Source organism: Sinocyclocheilus grahami, unplaced genomic scaffold (assembly GCF_001515645.1).
Source record: "Sinocyclocheilus grahami isolate Dianchi unplaced genomic scaffold, SAMN03320097.WGS_v1.1 scaffold328.1, whole genome shotgun sequence".
Lineage (NCBI taxonomy): Eukaryota > Metazoa > Chordata > Actinopteri > Cypriniformes > Cyprinidae > Sinocyclocheilus > Sinocyclocheilus grahami.
The window spans coordinates 870,208-885,381 of record NW_015505507.1 but is presented as its reverse complement, the minus strand read 5'-3'; the positions used below and the strand labels follow the sequence as shown (position 1 = coordinate 885,381).

Sequence of the window (15,174 nt, the reverse complement as noted above, 5' to 3'; positions counted from 1 at the left end):
CAGCATTAATTAGGAAAATTACTATATAGAATTTTTTTTTTTTTAAATGGTCATAAATTGTAAAAAGGTTGTCGAGAGTGCACCTTTGATAATTACAATAATGTCTGTAAAATAATCTGTACTGAAATAATAAATGCAATTGTTTTGTTTCTGGTTATTTTGAACCTCTTAGGTAGTGCTGCACAGTTTGGGGGGAAAATATAATTGCCTTTTTTTCTTTTGATAATAATTATGATAGCGATTTATGTTTTTTCTCCCTAGGTTGGCTGTGCTTATTTGTAGAGCTGCACAATTTGGCCAAAATGTTGTGATTATATGTCAATATGACTATAAAATAATAATAATTATTATTATTATTATAAGAAATTATTATTTTGCAATATTTCACTGTAAATAAAAAAACTTTCTTAATTAATGCAATCTTAAATGTGAGTCCATCAAGCTTTTCTGGCATAAAACTGCATAGAGAGAGAGACCTTAAAGCATCTCTTTTGTTGACAACAGCCAGTTTATAAGCACTTCTCATAAGTTTGAGAAGATGGTTAGCACATATTTATTTACAAAATTCAAGTTATAAGCAACTCAAACCCACAGCATATCCAGAAATGAGTTCCATGCTGCTCTGATACATTGAAAACACCGGATCATGAGCTGCTCACGTGTAAAAATCACGAAGCCCTATTCTTAGATTGGCCTGACATCCAGCTTCACTTTGCAAATGTATGATAATGTATGTCAAATAGATATATCTTGAGACATTTATTCAGTGTTTTCATTTGCATTGATATTGAATGTACATGAACTACTGAGATTTTAAGTTTCATATACATTATATAATGTGGGTTAATGACTTTATAATGGAGGTTTAAAGTGCAACCCATTTCTGTTCAGCTCCATTTCCATAGTGACTACATGTAAACATGCTCGCAGGGAGTCTGTTTTAAAGTGCTAAGGAATGACACTCTGGAAAAACACGGTGTATCCCATCACTTAGATCCTTAGTTGGAATCGCAGTAACGCCAGGCTAGGGTCAAGCATGTGAAGAAGCAGTCAGCCGTGCTCCACGATAAGTGAATCAGTATTCAGTATCCTCCACTTGATCCCTCCAGCAGTTCCCATGCTGATGGGTGCCTGACACTAACAGGTGAATCTCCATACAATGTTTGTATGAGATTCCCTTAGGTGAAAACAGTTGTTGTGTAATCATGTCTGTTGAATTTACTAGATGAACAATTATTGAATATATTTTATATACGAGTTTCACAATTTGAGTTGAATTACTGAAATAAATGAACTTTTCCACGACATTCTAATTTATTGAGATGCACCTGTATTTATTATTGAATATATTCAATTATTGAAACAATTATACACATACACACACAGAACATTGAAGCATTTCACTGCACAAACACACACACAGTGTAATTTAGGCGGCTGGTGTTTCCACTGGCAATTCTTGCAGTGGTCTTGTTGCATAGTGAATGACTAACTGAGAGAGCTTGGCATCTTGGCTTCCTCTAAGCTTCCTGTGTCTGTGGACTCCAGATAAAAGCTTTTGTGCATGTTTACTTTTATTTATTTAAGTTTTTATTAAGTTACTATATTATTTAGCTGATTTCGTTCTGTCACCTTCTCTTGCCCCTTGTTGAGCTTGCCGGCTCATTATGTGATTTAAAAAAATAAATAAATATATATATACATTTACCTCTGTGTATTTTTAGAGCACCTTACCTTAACCACCTAAGTATGATATTTTGTGTCGCCTGCCCAGCTGTATTGTTTAGCCCTTTTAACTATAATAGCACGCAGGAAAATAAATAAATAAACCAACACATAAAAGTGCTTTAAAAATAGCACAAAAATGGGACTGGTCAATCATTTTTCCAATAGCTCTGAAAAATGGTATAATTTACCAGTTATTTAGATGTCGTTTAGATAAATTGGCCACGTCATTTACAGCATTTCAGTGTTGATTTCTGTACAGTTGTTTGTGATTTCAAGGTTTGAAGCTTCATAAAATTTTAGTTACCTGAATTAGTGAATCAATAATAAACAACCAAACAAACAAACCAATGAGAATGGCTGTGGATGGATAGATAGATAGATAGATAGATAGATAGATAGATAGATAGATAGATAGATAGATAGATAGATAGATAGATAGATAGATAGATAGATAGATTGATTGATTTCAGTTACAATTTTGGACACACGACTAAAATGATCCTAAAAACCTTTTAACCTTAAGGTTTATGTTTAAATGTAGTTTGTACATTAAAAAAATAAACATAGACTACAAATAAATAAATGAAAACAAAACAATAATAATAAAAAAAATAGCCATAAAGTGTCCATGAGCATGAAGGAAATTTAGTATATACAGTGGGTACGGAAAGTATTCAAAATTGTTGGGTCTTTCCCAAAAAGACTCATGGCTGTATTAGTTCAAAAGGGTGCTTCTACTAAATACTGAGCAAAGGGTCTGAATACTTAGGACCATGTGATATTTCAGATTTTCTTTTTTAATAAATCTGCATAAATGTCAACAATTCTGTGTTTTTCTGTCAATATGGGGTGCTGTGTGTACATTAATGAGGAAAAAAAATTAACTTAAATGATTTTAGCAAATGGCTGCAATATAACAAAGAGTGAAAAATTTAAGGGGGTCTGAATACTTTCCGTACCCACTGTATCTGTAAAAACATCTCCACATATGAAAGGTTTTCTGTCCCATCAGTTAATGTCAGTCATCTTAGCATAAGTTCCTATTGATGGTATGATGGTATTGATGGTATTTTATGAGTCATTTATCTGCCATCACTCAATCCTTTAGGTTTCAATGAGGGGATGAGGTTAATGCACTCTGGATTAGGTCCTATATTTGAATCTTACTACCATCACTTTAAGATTACCACACCCAAAAATATTCCAAGACATGCCCCATTTGTGGTGTGTTTGCCATCCTGGCGAGCTGTGTAAGTTATGTACTTCTGTAATATGCTACCACACTTCTGTTTATAGCATTGTAAATGCACTGTTCACACAGGCCAGGCAAGAGAGAGGGATTTGAATGTCAGTTAACCACTGGTGACGATGACGACAACAATACCAACAAGCAAATCTTGCAGCCCAAAGCTCTGACATAATGCTGGTGCTGTTGTAGATGGTCATTACCTTTTTAATACACAGAAAATGCATTTAATTAAAGGAGAAAGAATGAAAGGCAAGTATTACATCACTGACAGGTCAATATATGGAAGTAAAGGAGGAAGTACCATTGGTAATGTGGGAAGGGTTTTTTGTTTGACGTACCCTGTCAAGGCCAGTGTGGCCAGTTGAACATTCCTGTCCTCTCACCCCTAAACTCACCCTTTATTGTCCGGACTGACCTACTCCACCCAAAACACAGGGTCAAAAGTTGAACTGCTAATGAAACTCTTCGAGCCATCAGACTCGTGACCGCTAGACGTGGCCAGTGAGATCACAAAAATAAGGTTTAATCAACATAACTCTGACCTTTGACCCCAAGCAAATGAGAGCAGTGTTTTTAGCAGGGTCAGAGGTGATTGGACTAAAAAGTTCACAAGTAAATTCAGTCTGGAACATGGTTTGCTCTTATAAAAATAGCTGTACTACTACGAATATGTAAAAAGCACAAGAATATGTACAGCAAATGCATTAAACTGATCAAAAGTGACAGTCAAGACATTTGTTTACAAAATAATAATTTTAAAAATGCTGTTTAATTCACTTTCCATAGATCAAAGAACAGTGTGTATATATGCCGGCCAAAGGTTTGGAATAATTAAATGTTTTTGAAAGACATCTCTTATGCTCACTAAAAATACAGTGAAAAGTAGTATTGTAAAATATTAGTACAATTTAAAATAACTTTTCAATTTGAATGTATTTTAACATGCAAGTTATTTCTTTGATGGTTATGCTCACTAAAAATACAGTGAAAAGTAGTATTGTAAAATATTAGTACAATTTAAAATAACTTTTCTCAATTTGAATGTATTTTAACATGCAAGTTATTTCTTTGATGGTATGCATTTATATATATATATATATATATGTATTTGTATGTAACTTTGTATTAGTTTGTATCATGTTAACGCCACCTGATACTTCCTTGATCGTTCATCTCTGCTAGCGTGTGTGTTTTACCTTTGATTTGAGTGCTGTCACTGAAACAAGATTTGTTCTCATCTGAGGAAAAAAGAGCATCAGCTATTTTTTTTGCCGTGCTGGTGGATTTATTCGCAAACAGAGAAAATAAATAGCCTGCTGCTTTATCTGGAGCCATTATCATTGCAATGCATTCTAATCTTTCTAGTTTTTCTGTCTTTCTCTTTTTCTCTTAGTCTGTTTCTTGACCAGTACAGAAGCAGTCTGGTTGATGCACTAAGAAGATTACTGCGACCTGATGTAAGTGTGTGTGGAGTCTCAGTAATTAGTTGGCATGCAGTGATTGAGCGAGTAATGGAATGGCAGGATTAATATCATGTAATACTTTAATACTTATTATGTGCAACTTAGATTGGGTCATCTCATCTATTTTATGCACTGCACTAATCATAAGACCCCACAAGTCCTCTTTCATGCCCTCTTGATATAAGACCCTGAACAGCAAATGAAAAACACTTCAAAGATAACAACGGATTTGTATTTATCTTTAACGTTTTTCATGAATCGTCTTTGATATTTGATGTCTTTATGTAAAGGGCTGTGGTGTGGTGTGTGTGAGAGAGAGACAGAGATGTTATGTGTTATCCCTAGTGTTTGTTAGGGATGGTAAAAAAAAGAAAGAATTGTATTTGGGTGTTTTTCAAGTAATCTTGATCAACTAAATTCTTGTTTATTTAATTTGCTTAGTGTAAAAAATTGGACATGCATGCATTACAGGAAAATTAGTCTTTTCCAATGAAAATAATGGTCATGGTAACAAAAAATGAGATAGATAGATAGATAGATAGATAGATAGATAGATAGATAGATAGATAGATAGATAGATAGATAGATAGATAGATAGATAGATTGATAGATTGATTGAAAGATTTTTTTTATATAAAATTAATTTTTATTTTTACGCATTTCATATTTTATATTAAGCACAGTCTTTGCTTATGTCTCTTCGGTAATTATGTACACAAAAAAAATAGGGCCACATTTTTTTTGTGGAAATGATGCTATACGTAGATAGTAAACACATAACTTAATTTCTAAACAATATTGTAATATATTTTTTCGCTCTTTGTTTAGCTTATTAAAAATATGTAGTTTTGATATAATATATATTTTTATATAAAAAAAACACAATATTTTTATTATTATAATTTTTAAGATTTGCATATTTTATGGTCTGTAAAAGGCTAACACCAAATCGATATACACAAAGCATTTGGCAGCAAGGTTGCAGCAATAAATTTAAAGCATAGTTAATGTGACCTCCATATAAAAATAGGGGAGTTGAAAGTTGTTAGTAATTGTTAAAACTTTTTCATTAAAATATTAATTCTCCTAGTCAGGTAATAATAATGTGTGAAAATAATTACTTATTCAATAAATGAAAATATTTTGTTTTCCTGGCTCATTGTTGAATCAAGAAGGGGTAAAACAGATTTATTGTTGTGATTTTCCCCATAGCCTTCTGACCAAATGTTTGAGCTAATTTATTGAAACCAATTAATTTTCCTCCTAATGACTCTAATTTGTTATTCTAAAATGCCAGCAGAGCATCCGGCCAGCATACACAGCTGATTAACACATCTGTAGATATGCTCGTTTGTGTATGTGTGTGCTTTCGGCGTACGTTCTGCGTGGAGCTTATGAAAAAATTAAAACATCTGTTGTATTGAGATGAGCCTGTTCTCGTATTAGTAGTTGTTTGTTTCATTTATGTTGTTGCTCATTTAATTAAAGCAATAATATGAACAAAATATGAAATAATATTTAATACCGAAGGATTTCAAAGAAACTTTGAACCTTTGGGTAATCCTCTTAGCTTGCCTGGTTGGTCTGGGCTTGTTGATCTATAAAGAGAGGGGATGCGCTTCCAGCCATTGATTGGATTAGGTGAGCTTTAATCTTTTTGTTTATTATCTAATATAATACCTGGGAGAAATCAAATAGAATGTAATGATGCAAACCGCTTTGAGACGCAGTGAAGATGAGCTGGGCCGGATGGAGAAAAGAGCTCAACCCCCACACTAAAAGCTTACCAGTCTACCACAATTTTTCATTTGAGGGATTAAAATCCGCTTGCTAAAATTTTCTTTATTTGGTCATTTACTAGGCCATTTGCAGTTTTGTTTACAAGATAAGGATTTTGTATTCAAACAGGTGTCCAAAAAAATCATACTACCCCACCCTGCCTTTCATTGTTTTTCAAGCAGATGGGATTCACTGTGTTTTGACTTTTTAGGGGAATCAGTGTTTATAACAGTATTTTAATAATGATATTCATAATAATAATAATAATAATAATACATTTGATAATTGTTAATTATTTATTAATTATATTATCAATAATATATATATATATATATATATATATATACAGTATATGCAATTTGTTTTATATAATAATAATAATAATTATTATTATTATTATTATTAGAGCAATATGGGAGAAGATTGATTTAGCAAAACAAATTCTGACCTCTCACTTAGCAAATGAGAGCAGTGTTTTTATGTAATGTTGAGTTAGTGATATTAGTATGATTTCACTGACCGTGTCTAGCAGTCTGTAAAAAAATATTTTTTGAAGTTGCAAATAAAGCATGTAAATAAAAGATTAGGTTATTGCAGTATGTTTAACAAGAAAAAAAAATCTCAGCCTTTCGTCTTAAAAATTTTACATTTAGTTCAATGTGTTACTTGCCATTTCTTTGTAATTGTTTGTGAAATGTACTAGTAATTTCTGAGTGACTGAAAATTGTTTCTATACCAAAAAAGTAGTGTCATTATCAGGTTAATGAGAAAGTATTTTAATGTTGTCTTCAAACATACATATCATTTACTTTTACTTATGCTACCAGTTGCACAATTTGTCGTCAGTCAAGTGAAACACTAGTAAAGTGTCTCTACACTGTGTATGTTTGTGTTTTGTCTCTTTAGGGCACGGCTCTAGTATTTGCCCCTACCAGAGGAGACACGCTGGCAGAATTCTGCAGACTGGCAGAAAGCGCAGGCCTGAGAGTGTGTCGCTATGACAACTACGACTCACACTTGTGGGACCTTCACCTGAAGGTGTGTATTGTATATGTAAGTGTGTGTAAATGTTTTAAAGTGTCAGAAAGTTGAGAATCAAAGTTTTAAGTGCGACTGCATTTGCCTCCGCCTTTGTCTGTGCTCTAAATTTGTATTTTGAATGTTTCACTGAAGTACAGTATGCTATGTCAGCAGGAACAGGAACAGGGAGTCTGAAAGCTTAAGCTCTAAATGGACTCTTAGAACTCAAAAGCTGTCTTTCTGAGAAACTCTAAATGAATTGGACAGGGTGCAACTCCTTTCCCCCTGCCTGAAAGCACAAAAACCGTACCCAGGTCAAAGCAGCAGTGCCGTCCAGCTGGTTAACTGGCACCGATAGCACAGCCACGGCTGCCGTTTTTGGTTTAGCGAAGAAGCTGTGAGGACCCATTATGCCCCACAGGCCTAACAGTGGCGGCCCTGCCCATGCCTGAGGAAAATGGGCCTGTCAGCGGGACTCTAGAGCTGAGTGATTGGAACTTTATTTCTGAAGTGATGGACATGGCTGGGCAGAAAAACGCTGAGGGGTCATTGTGGCTACCGAGGAAAGAGTGTTTGAATTTAGAGCTGTCAATCGAGAGGACAGAAGGAGAGAGAAAGAGAAATGCAGAATTATGTTGTACATAGAAGCCCTAGAGCGGAAAAAGAAGTGGGTTTTTTTCTTAATTTTCCCTTAATAAGCATGAACAGGCCTAATACGGCAGCTAAAGTGGAAAGTTTTAAGCCCTTACACAAAGTCCATAAAAATACGGCCCGATGTACTGTGTTAATATGAAGAAACTTTCCTTACTGATTTTTCATGTGTTTTACCCATATTTGGATTTACGCATAGGGTGAAAATAAATGTTTGTAACGGATAATGTCCTGGCAGAAAATTACCAGTATCTCTTACAATGTTCTTCTTATCTTAAACACTTAAATGCATAACAACCACCACTTTGATGCATAATCATTAGAAAGAGTCATTTCTTTTTGAATTCAGATTTGTACAGATTTTGGTCAACACGCATTGTCAAAAGTCAGAGCCAGTCTGCAGATTTTGGGCAGTCAGAATTGACAGATTTCATTTTCTAGTTTCAGACTATGATTATATTTGATATATTGAACCTATTTTAGAAAACATTGTTTCCGTATTTTTTTTTTACGTGTCTACTAGCAACAAGGCACATGTTTCTGTGTAAGTTTGTTGTGTTTGGAATGACTTTGGAAAATCTGTAGTGTCGTTTAGTGTATGATGCATAGTTTTTATCTGTAACCATTTACAAAGTTGGGAAGCGTATGATGCCTCGTGTTTTAAAATCTATTCCAATTAGTATAGTGTGTTCCAGCTTTTAGGTGAGTGAGCTATGATTTTATTTGTAGCCAACCAGAAATCCTCTCTACCTGTGAACCGTTTTGCAGAGAGGCCATATGGCTGATACTACAGGCAGCGAATGTATTCAATGTTGGAAGCGAGCGAAATGTGTGAAATCGCTCACAGCGCCTTTAAGTATTGTCCAGATGAGCCAAAACGGTACCACACTTGCCCATTAGCACACACACACCTAGCTAATGCATTCACCTTTTCCTCGCGTTGCCCCGATGCACCTGAAGTCTAACGGGATCTTTTTGAGCCCGACCACCTGCTGTGTTTCTGCGCGGATAATGACATGAGCAGCAAGGGGCCGAGATAGCTGAGTCAAGAGTCCCGCTGTTCGCGCCCGTGTGCGTGTGTCTTTACTCTCGGTTTGCTGTCAGCTGTGTGTGTGATACGAGGGGCGAGCTGAAGTGCCCTCATCATATCTCAAAGTGATTAATTCCTCTTTCTTATCTTCTGATGAACACCCTGCCCCCTGCGAGTGTGTGCTGGGTGAGAACGTAAGGAACGAAGCGCACAAAAAAACGTGCGGCAGACAATAGATCACATGCCCCACCTCCTTCAGAATCCCAAATCACAGTCTTCTATTATAGCAGCGTCTACGGGCCCCTCCCGGACTTACACCTATGGTCGTCTGTCACTCCTCACCTCCAGCCAGCCTCTGATGTCTTGGAGATTGAAGTGTTTCCTTTAAGACCCTAAATCTCCTCCCTCCTTCCCTCCCGCGTGTGCAGGCCGGCTGCGGATGGGGCTCTCAGCGGTCTGGGGACGTGGCAAGGGGGCTGTGTGTTATCCTCTTATCCCCACTGTTCTGGAATAGAGCACCAGCAGCTGGAGGACTGCAAGCCGCCTGATAATGCAGCTATTTTCTACTCGGCCATCTTAATCTTGTTACTCAAATGGTTGTGAAGAGAGTCATGAATTTTAATTCAGACATCCCTCGTTCACACCCACACATATACATACACATATTAACTTAATCTCTCTACATCCTCCCAACTTCCAGCTGTCTGTCTGGCCGTATCTGCTCTCGGCGCGTTTAACACCCGAATCTATCCATTTCTGGGGCCTGTAGCGCGAGCATCCGGTTGTCCGCTTCATCCCGTGCTTTCTAAAGAACTCCTCTCGCTCTCCTCGATGCAAAAAGCAGGCTGAGGGGGACCGAAGAGAGCGAGGGAAAAGCAGCAATAAAATAAATGGCTTGCATCTTGGCAGCCGTGCGATTAAAAAGTAGGAGCCGATTTATCCAGCCACCCATGAAGCTGATTAGCAGGCTGTGATCAGGAGGAACAGCTTTGCCTGTTAAACTTTTCACCTTTGCAAGCTTGCTGCCTTTTTCCCCTTCCTCTCTCTCTCTTTCTAAGCTTCTTTGCTATATCACTCTCTAACACTTTTATTGCACGCTCTCTCTTTCCTCCGGGCCTCTCTCAATCCTAACTTCCATGTGCACGCTCTCTAGCTGTGTTCCAATTCATAAGCTCCCTACGCAGTGTTCACTTGACACATGTCTATATATTTTGGTCATCTAACTTGACAAAATTCATTCATATGGAACACTCTGCAGCACTTCAGTCATGGCAGATGAGAAGTGTTCGGTATATATATACTGTAGATAGCAAGGACACATTAAATTGATCAAAAATTACTGACATTGTCAAATGTCAAAAAACTTCAACCTCAGGTAAACGCTGCTCTGTAGAACTGAAGAATCCCGAAAAAAATGCATCTTAGTTTCTAGAAAAAAATTAAATAGTACAACCATTTTCAACATTTATAATGATAAGAAATGTTTTTGAGCAGCAAATCTGCATATTAGAAAGATTTCTAAAGGACCATGTGACTCTGAAGACTGGAGTAAAGACTGCTGAAAATATATTTTTAGATTAAATATATTAAATATATTTTTATTTTACATTTTAATAATATTTTAAAATAATATTCTTTTTAATGTTAAAGTTAATGTAAAATGTCTGTATAATTATGTATATTAATATATCTGACCTGAAATCCCCAAATGCAATGAGAATGAATCACTGTTTAATATTTAAATATAGATTTAAATAAAAAATATTTAAATTATTATAGTTCATCATTCCCAAATGTAATGATAATAAATAAGGAAATAAATGTGATTTGTTAATTTTACAGTATGTATCTTCTATAAACTATTTTGTGATATTTGATCATAATAATGGCATTATAACATTTCTTTATACCTGCAAATAACAGTGCAGAAACCTGAGGGGAATTAAGCTCAATATAACTCCTTTTCACACTTCGTGTAATACTAAAATGATGTGAAATGACTAATAAATGTTAAATTTCTCTCGATGACTGGTAAATTTCTCTCTTCAAATCCTGTGAAAGTATCAGTGAACTCTTGCTCCGTGTGCTGTTTACAGTGGCCTTCAGGCGGAACATATATGCTCCCTATGGTTTTAAGTGTACGTTGCAGGGTACCGTCAGGTGATTTGATCTTACCCTCTCTTGCACTGCACTCACACTTGTCTGGGTTGGTGTGAATGTGTCAGTCCTTGCTTTGGGCTTAGTGTTGGTCGGCTGGCTGCCCCGATTACAGAGAGGTCACGGGTTCAAACATTGGCTGCTGTGTCGAGGGGTGGAGAGAGAGATAACACACATCAAGGGCAAGCGAGCGGCCTTTTATCTGTTTTTATTTTATCTCAGGCCACAGAGATGATGAGGTGAATGTTAGAGTAAGACAGAAGGAGCATGTGTATCCATTTGGGAATCACTTAATGATGTTCATACTGATTTAACATTCATTGGTTATGTTTTTTTCTCTCAGTTTGTAGTCAATGGAGGATGCTTAGTTACATCAGTGATCTGGTTTATGTTCTGCCTTCAGTTTCACATGTTAATGATATAACTTTAGCCTGATGGAAGAGTTGGTGTGCTCTGTATATGACGGTCCTGTTGGAATGGCGTTTGCTTTAAGTATCCCACAAAACCTTTATAAAAAAGTGGTGGTAGTGATTGTGTATGTGACTAATTCTGCCCTGATTACATTTGAATCATTCTGAAAACCTACTCACACGTCAGCTGTGTTTTCTGTTTGGAGGGATCTTGTTTTCATAAATTAACTGCCTGTTTCTCTTTCTAAGTGCTGGCGGAGTGTGTGGGATTTTGGAGGATCTGATTGGTTGGGACAGTGCTGAGCTCCAGGGCAGAAGAGACTGGCAGTGCACTGAGTGTACTGCCACAACTCTAGAGCTCAGACGGTGGCAGAAAAGCAGACCCACAGGGCATATCGTACAGCAAGGCTGCGTGACATTCCCTCTGCATACACCTCTACTCTAAGCGGGCCATTATGATTGTTTAGTTAGTGGGATTCTTGCCGCTTGTCCTTGTTTGTTAGAGGGGGTTCTTGCACTGCACATACCAATAGTGAAGGGCATATCGCAGGAAGCTTTTTTAATTAAATGGAGCAGAAATAGAATGTTCTTACTCTAATTTGTCAGAACAGTTGTGAAAGCAGTAGAGTAAGTTTCATTTGAACATTGACGCTATGCGTCAAACCCCATCAAGCCAAATCCTAATCATATATAATCATTATAAAAAGAAGTATTTAAATGTATTTTTCAAAATAGAACTATTTTTTATTTTTATATGTAAAATTCATAAATAGAAAGTTTTTGGGTACCAGTGTTGTTACTGTAACTAAAAATTACAAATAAAATGATTGAAATGGTTTTTGGTCAAATATAAAGATTACATGAAAACTACTCTATCTTATTTAAGTTAGTAAGGCAATATTTTAATGTTTTAAGCTGAAAAATAAATAAAATAAAAAGTACTGAAATAAAAGTAAATAAAGACTAAATAGTAAATAAAAAAACTGTAAAAATTACAAAAGCACATAATATTACAAAATAAATATATGTTAAAAAATATTTAAAAATTCCTCATTAAAATAATAACTCTAATAATACTACTACTAATAATAATGACATACTTTGTAAAAAAAAAAATTAATTTTTTTTTTAATTCAGATTTTTAAAATATCCTTTTCATAGAAGTCATCATTGTATGTTTGAAGTGCACTTTTAATGTTTTTAAATGAATTAATGTCACTGCATTGGCATGGCTATTTATATAGTACTTTAATTCTAATGTTTATTTGCATAGTCTGAAACCATGGATATATCTGAGTGACTTCAGCAATGTAGTTTTCCCATCTTTTTTCCTGCATTTGAACTTTTGAATCTTGTTTTTCAGATGCAGAGAGAAGGAAAGGAGGTGTACGATGAGAACATTCACTATCCTCTTCTCCTCACGCTCACTCACGGATCCAGTCCAGCCCTGATCTGAGCTGGGCAAAGCCGTCTCATGCCAGGCTGCCTTTCTGTTGCCACTGTGTCCTCAGCTCCTGTGTGTGCGTGTGTGTGTGTGTGTGTGTGTGTGTGGGTGTGCCAGAACTAAACAGCCTCTAATCACACTCCTCAACTCGGATAACTTTTTTTAACTACCGTGTGTGTGTGTGTGTGTGTGTGTGTGCAGTGAAAAGTGTGTGTGTGTGCAGTGTGTAGGTGAGTTTCCGTGTGTGTGTACTTGACCTGTTTACTGTGCAACAACAGTGTGATATGCATTAAATGGGAATGGAGAACACATCCCTCCCTCTCATCCTACAAAGACTGCGGATGTGACGCTCAGATATGAACTCATTCTAATCAGGTTCGCTGGACTATCTTCGCCTCTTTACAAAGACGTCTTGATCATGAGATCTTGTTATCATAATGACACCAGCTCTCAGTTAGCTACTGATTCTGTATCTCAATTCAAAGATTCATTCTGACACCAAAGGTTATGAGGGGTTGAGATGGATGCTGTTGCACTTAATGTTATTTGCTTCACTGTGAAATGCTTTCACCTGGCATTTTTTTTATCGAAGAACTGACAAGATATGACAGATTAGGCCAGACTAAGACTGAATTGATGTCTTGACAGCGTCACACTACCACTGGTAAGACCTGCAGCACTGTTCTCCTGTATGTTTTGAGTGCACTCACTGTGCATGCTGGACTAATGGCCTCATAAAGAGATGAAAATGGTGTCATCATTTATCATGTCTTTTGAAACCCATTTGATTTTCTTTTAACCATAGAATTTAAAATGGATTATTTGTAGCAGGATGTCCAAATTGGTCATTTCTATACAATAAAAGTGAATGGTAATCATAACTATCGTTTTCAGAGAATAGCAACTTAAGTTTCAGTCTTTTTTGCACGCAAAAGCTTTAGAGAATTTAAAATAATGTGAAAGCTGGGTGGACTGGGTGCTATTTTGCCCTTTTTTGGAACTTGACAGCCTCTGGTCCTCATCCACTTTGATTGTATAGAAAAGAGCTGCATGGACATTCTGCAAAACTTCTCTTTTTATGTTCCATGAAGGAAAGAAAATATGTGTTTGGAAGTGACATGAGGGTGAGTAAATGATGACGATTTTCAAGTTTAAATTTAATTAATAGATACAGGTCATAGGAGTTCTGTTTAGATGCCCCTTTCCGCCATGGAATAAAAAATATATAATTTAATTGCGATTTCTCGTGTCTTTTTTTTCAAGCTTATATCTCGCAATTCTGACTATAAATTTACATCCTGCAGTTTTTTTCACTGCAGAATAAATAATAAAACAGGTAATATGACTTTTTCCCCCATGATTCTGGCAATTCTGACTAGTTTATATCTCGCATTTTAGGCTTCTCAGAATTGCAAGATATAAACTTGAACTCATTATAAAGTCTGAATTATGATATAAAAAGTCACACTTACCTTTTTTATTTTTTTATCCCATGTCGGAAACAAGCTTCAATAGTTCTGTTTTTGTAAATCAAGGGACATACAGAAGTTGGTTTTTGGTGTACATTCAGAATAAAATTATTTTACACCCAAATATTAAATATTAAACTCTTAAACAATTTTTTGCATTTTAACAAATAAATCTTTGGTTGATTACATTTTTCTCCACTGTTGTTTTCTCCTGATGGTGAGCTGCTGACACCTCATTCAGAGCTCTTTGGTTTGTTGTGAATTGTTCAGGGCTGTGTGCTTCTGCACTGTGATTACATTTGTACAAAACACAGATGAGTCCAATGTGATTGTTTCTCACTGACACTGCAGGTGCTTGTAACGACTGTGATTAAATCATTGTTTTGAATCCTTCTGTGTACCGCTAATTTTTTTTTGTGTCACATAATGTGTAATTGATTTGTGGTGTGATGGCTCATCGTTATAGTGATTAATGCCAAAATTGTTTCATTGTATTTAATGCATCAATTGTACAAATGAATTATTATTATTATTTTTTTTATATATATATATATATATATATAGAAACAGTTGGGTTAAATGTTGGGACAAAAAAATATTTTTTCAGTTTAAACCTAGAAATAAAGTTTAAGGATTTCAGACATTTTTAACCAAGTCAGCACTATTTATAGATTATTAATCAAATAAGCATATGCTATTTGTTCAAACCAAATACTGAGGTATTCTCAAGTAAATTTTTCAATTCAATTTTCACTCAAATTGTTATGCTACTAA

At 35.6% G+C, this 15,174-nt stretch overlaps 1 protein-coding gene across 2 annotated transcripts in view; it reads left to right on the top strand.

The window, feature by feature from the left end:
- camkmt (calmodulin-lysine N-methyltransferase) overlaps positions 1-14,133 on the top strand; it is a 106,783-nt gene extending 92,650 nt beyond the window's left edge. For both annotated transcript variants that reach the window (XM_016295016.1, XM_016295015.1), the window contains 3 exons: positions 4,371-4,434; positions 7,126-7,257; positions 12,851-14,133. In XM_016295016.1, coding sequence (XP_016150502.1) covers positions 4,371-4,434; positions 7,126-7,257; positions 12,851-12,943 — 289 coding nt within the window. In that variant the 3' untranslated portion in view covers positions 12,944-14,133. The remainder of the gene's footprint in view (positions 1-4,370; positions 4,435-7,125; positions 7,258-12,850) is intronic.
- Positions 14,134-15,174: the final 1,041 nt, after the last annotated feature.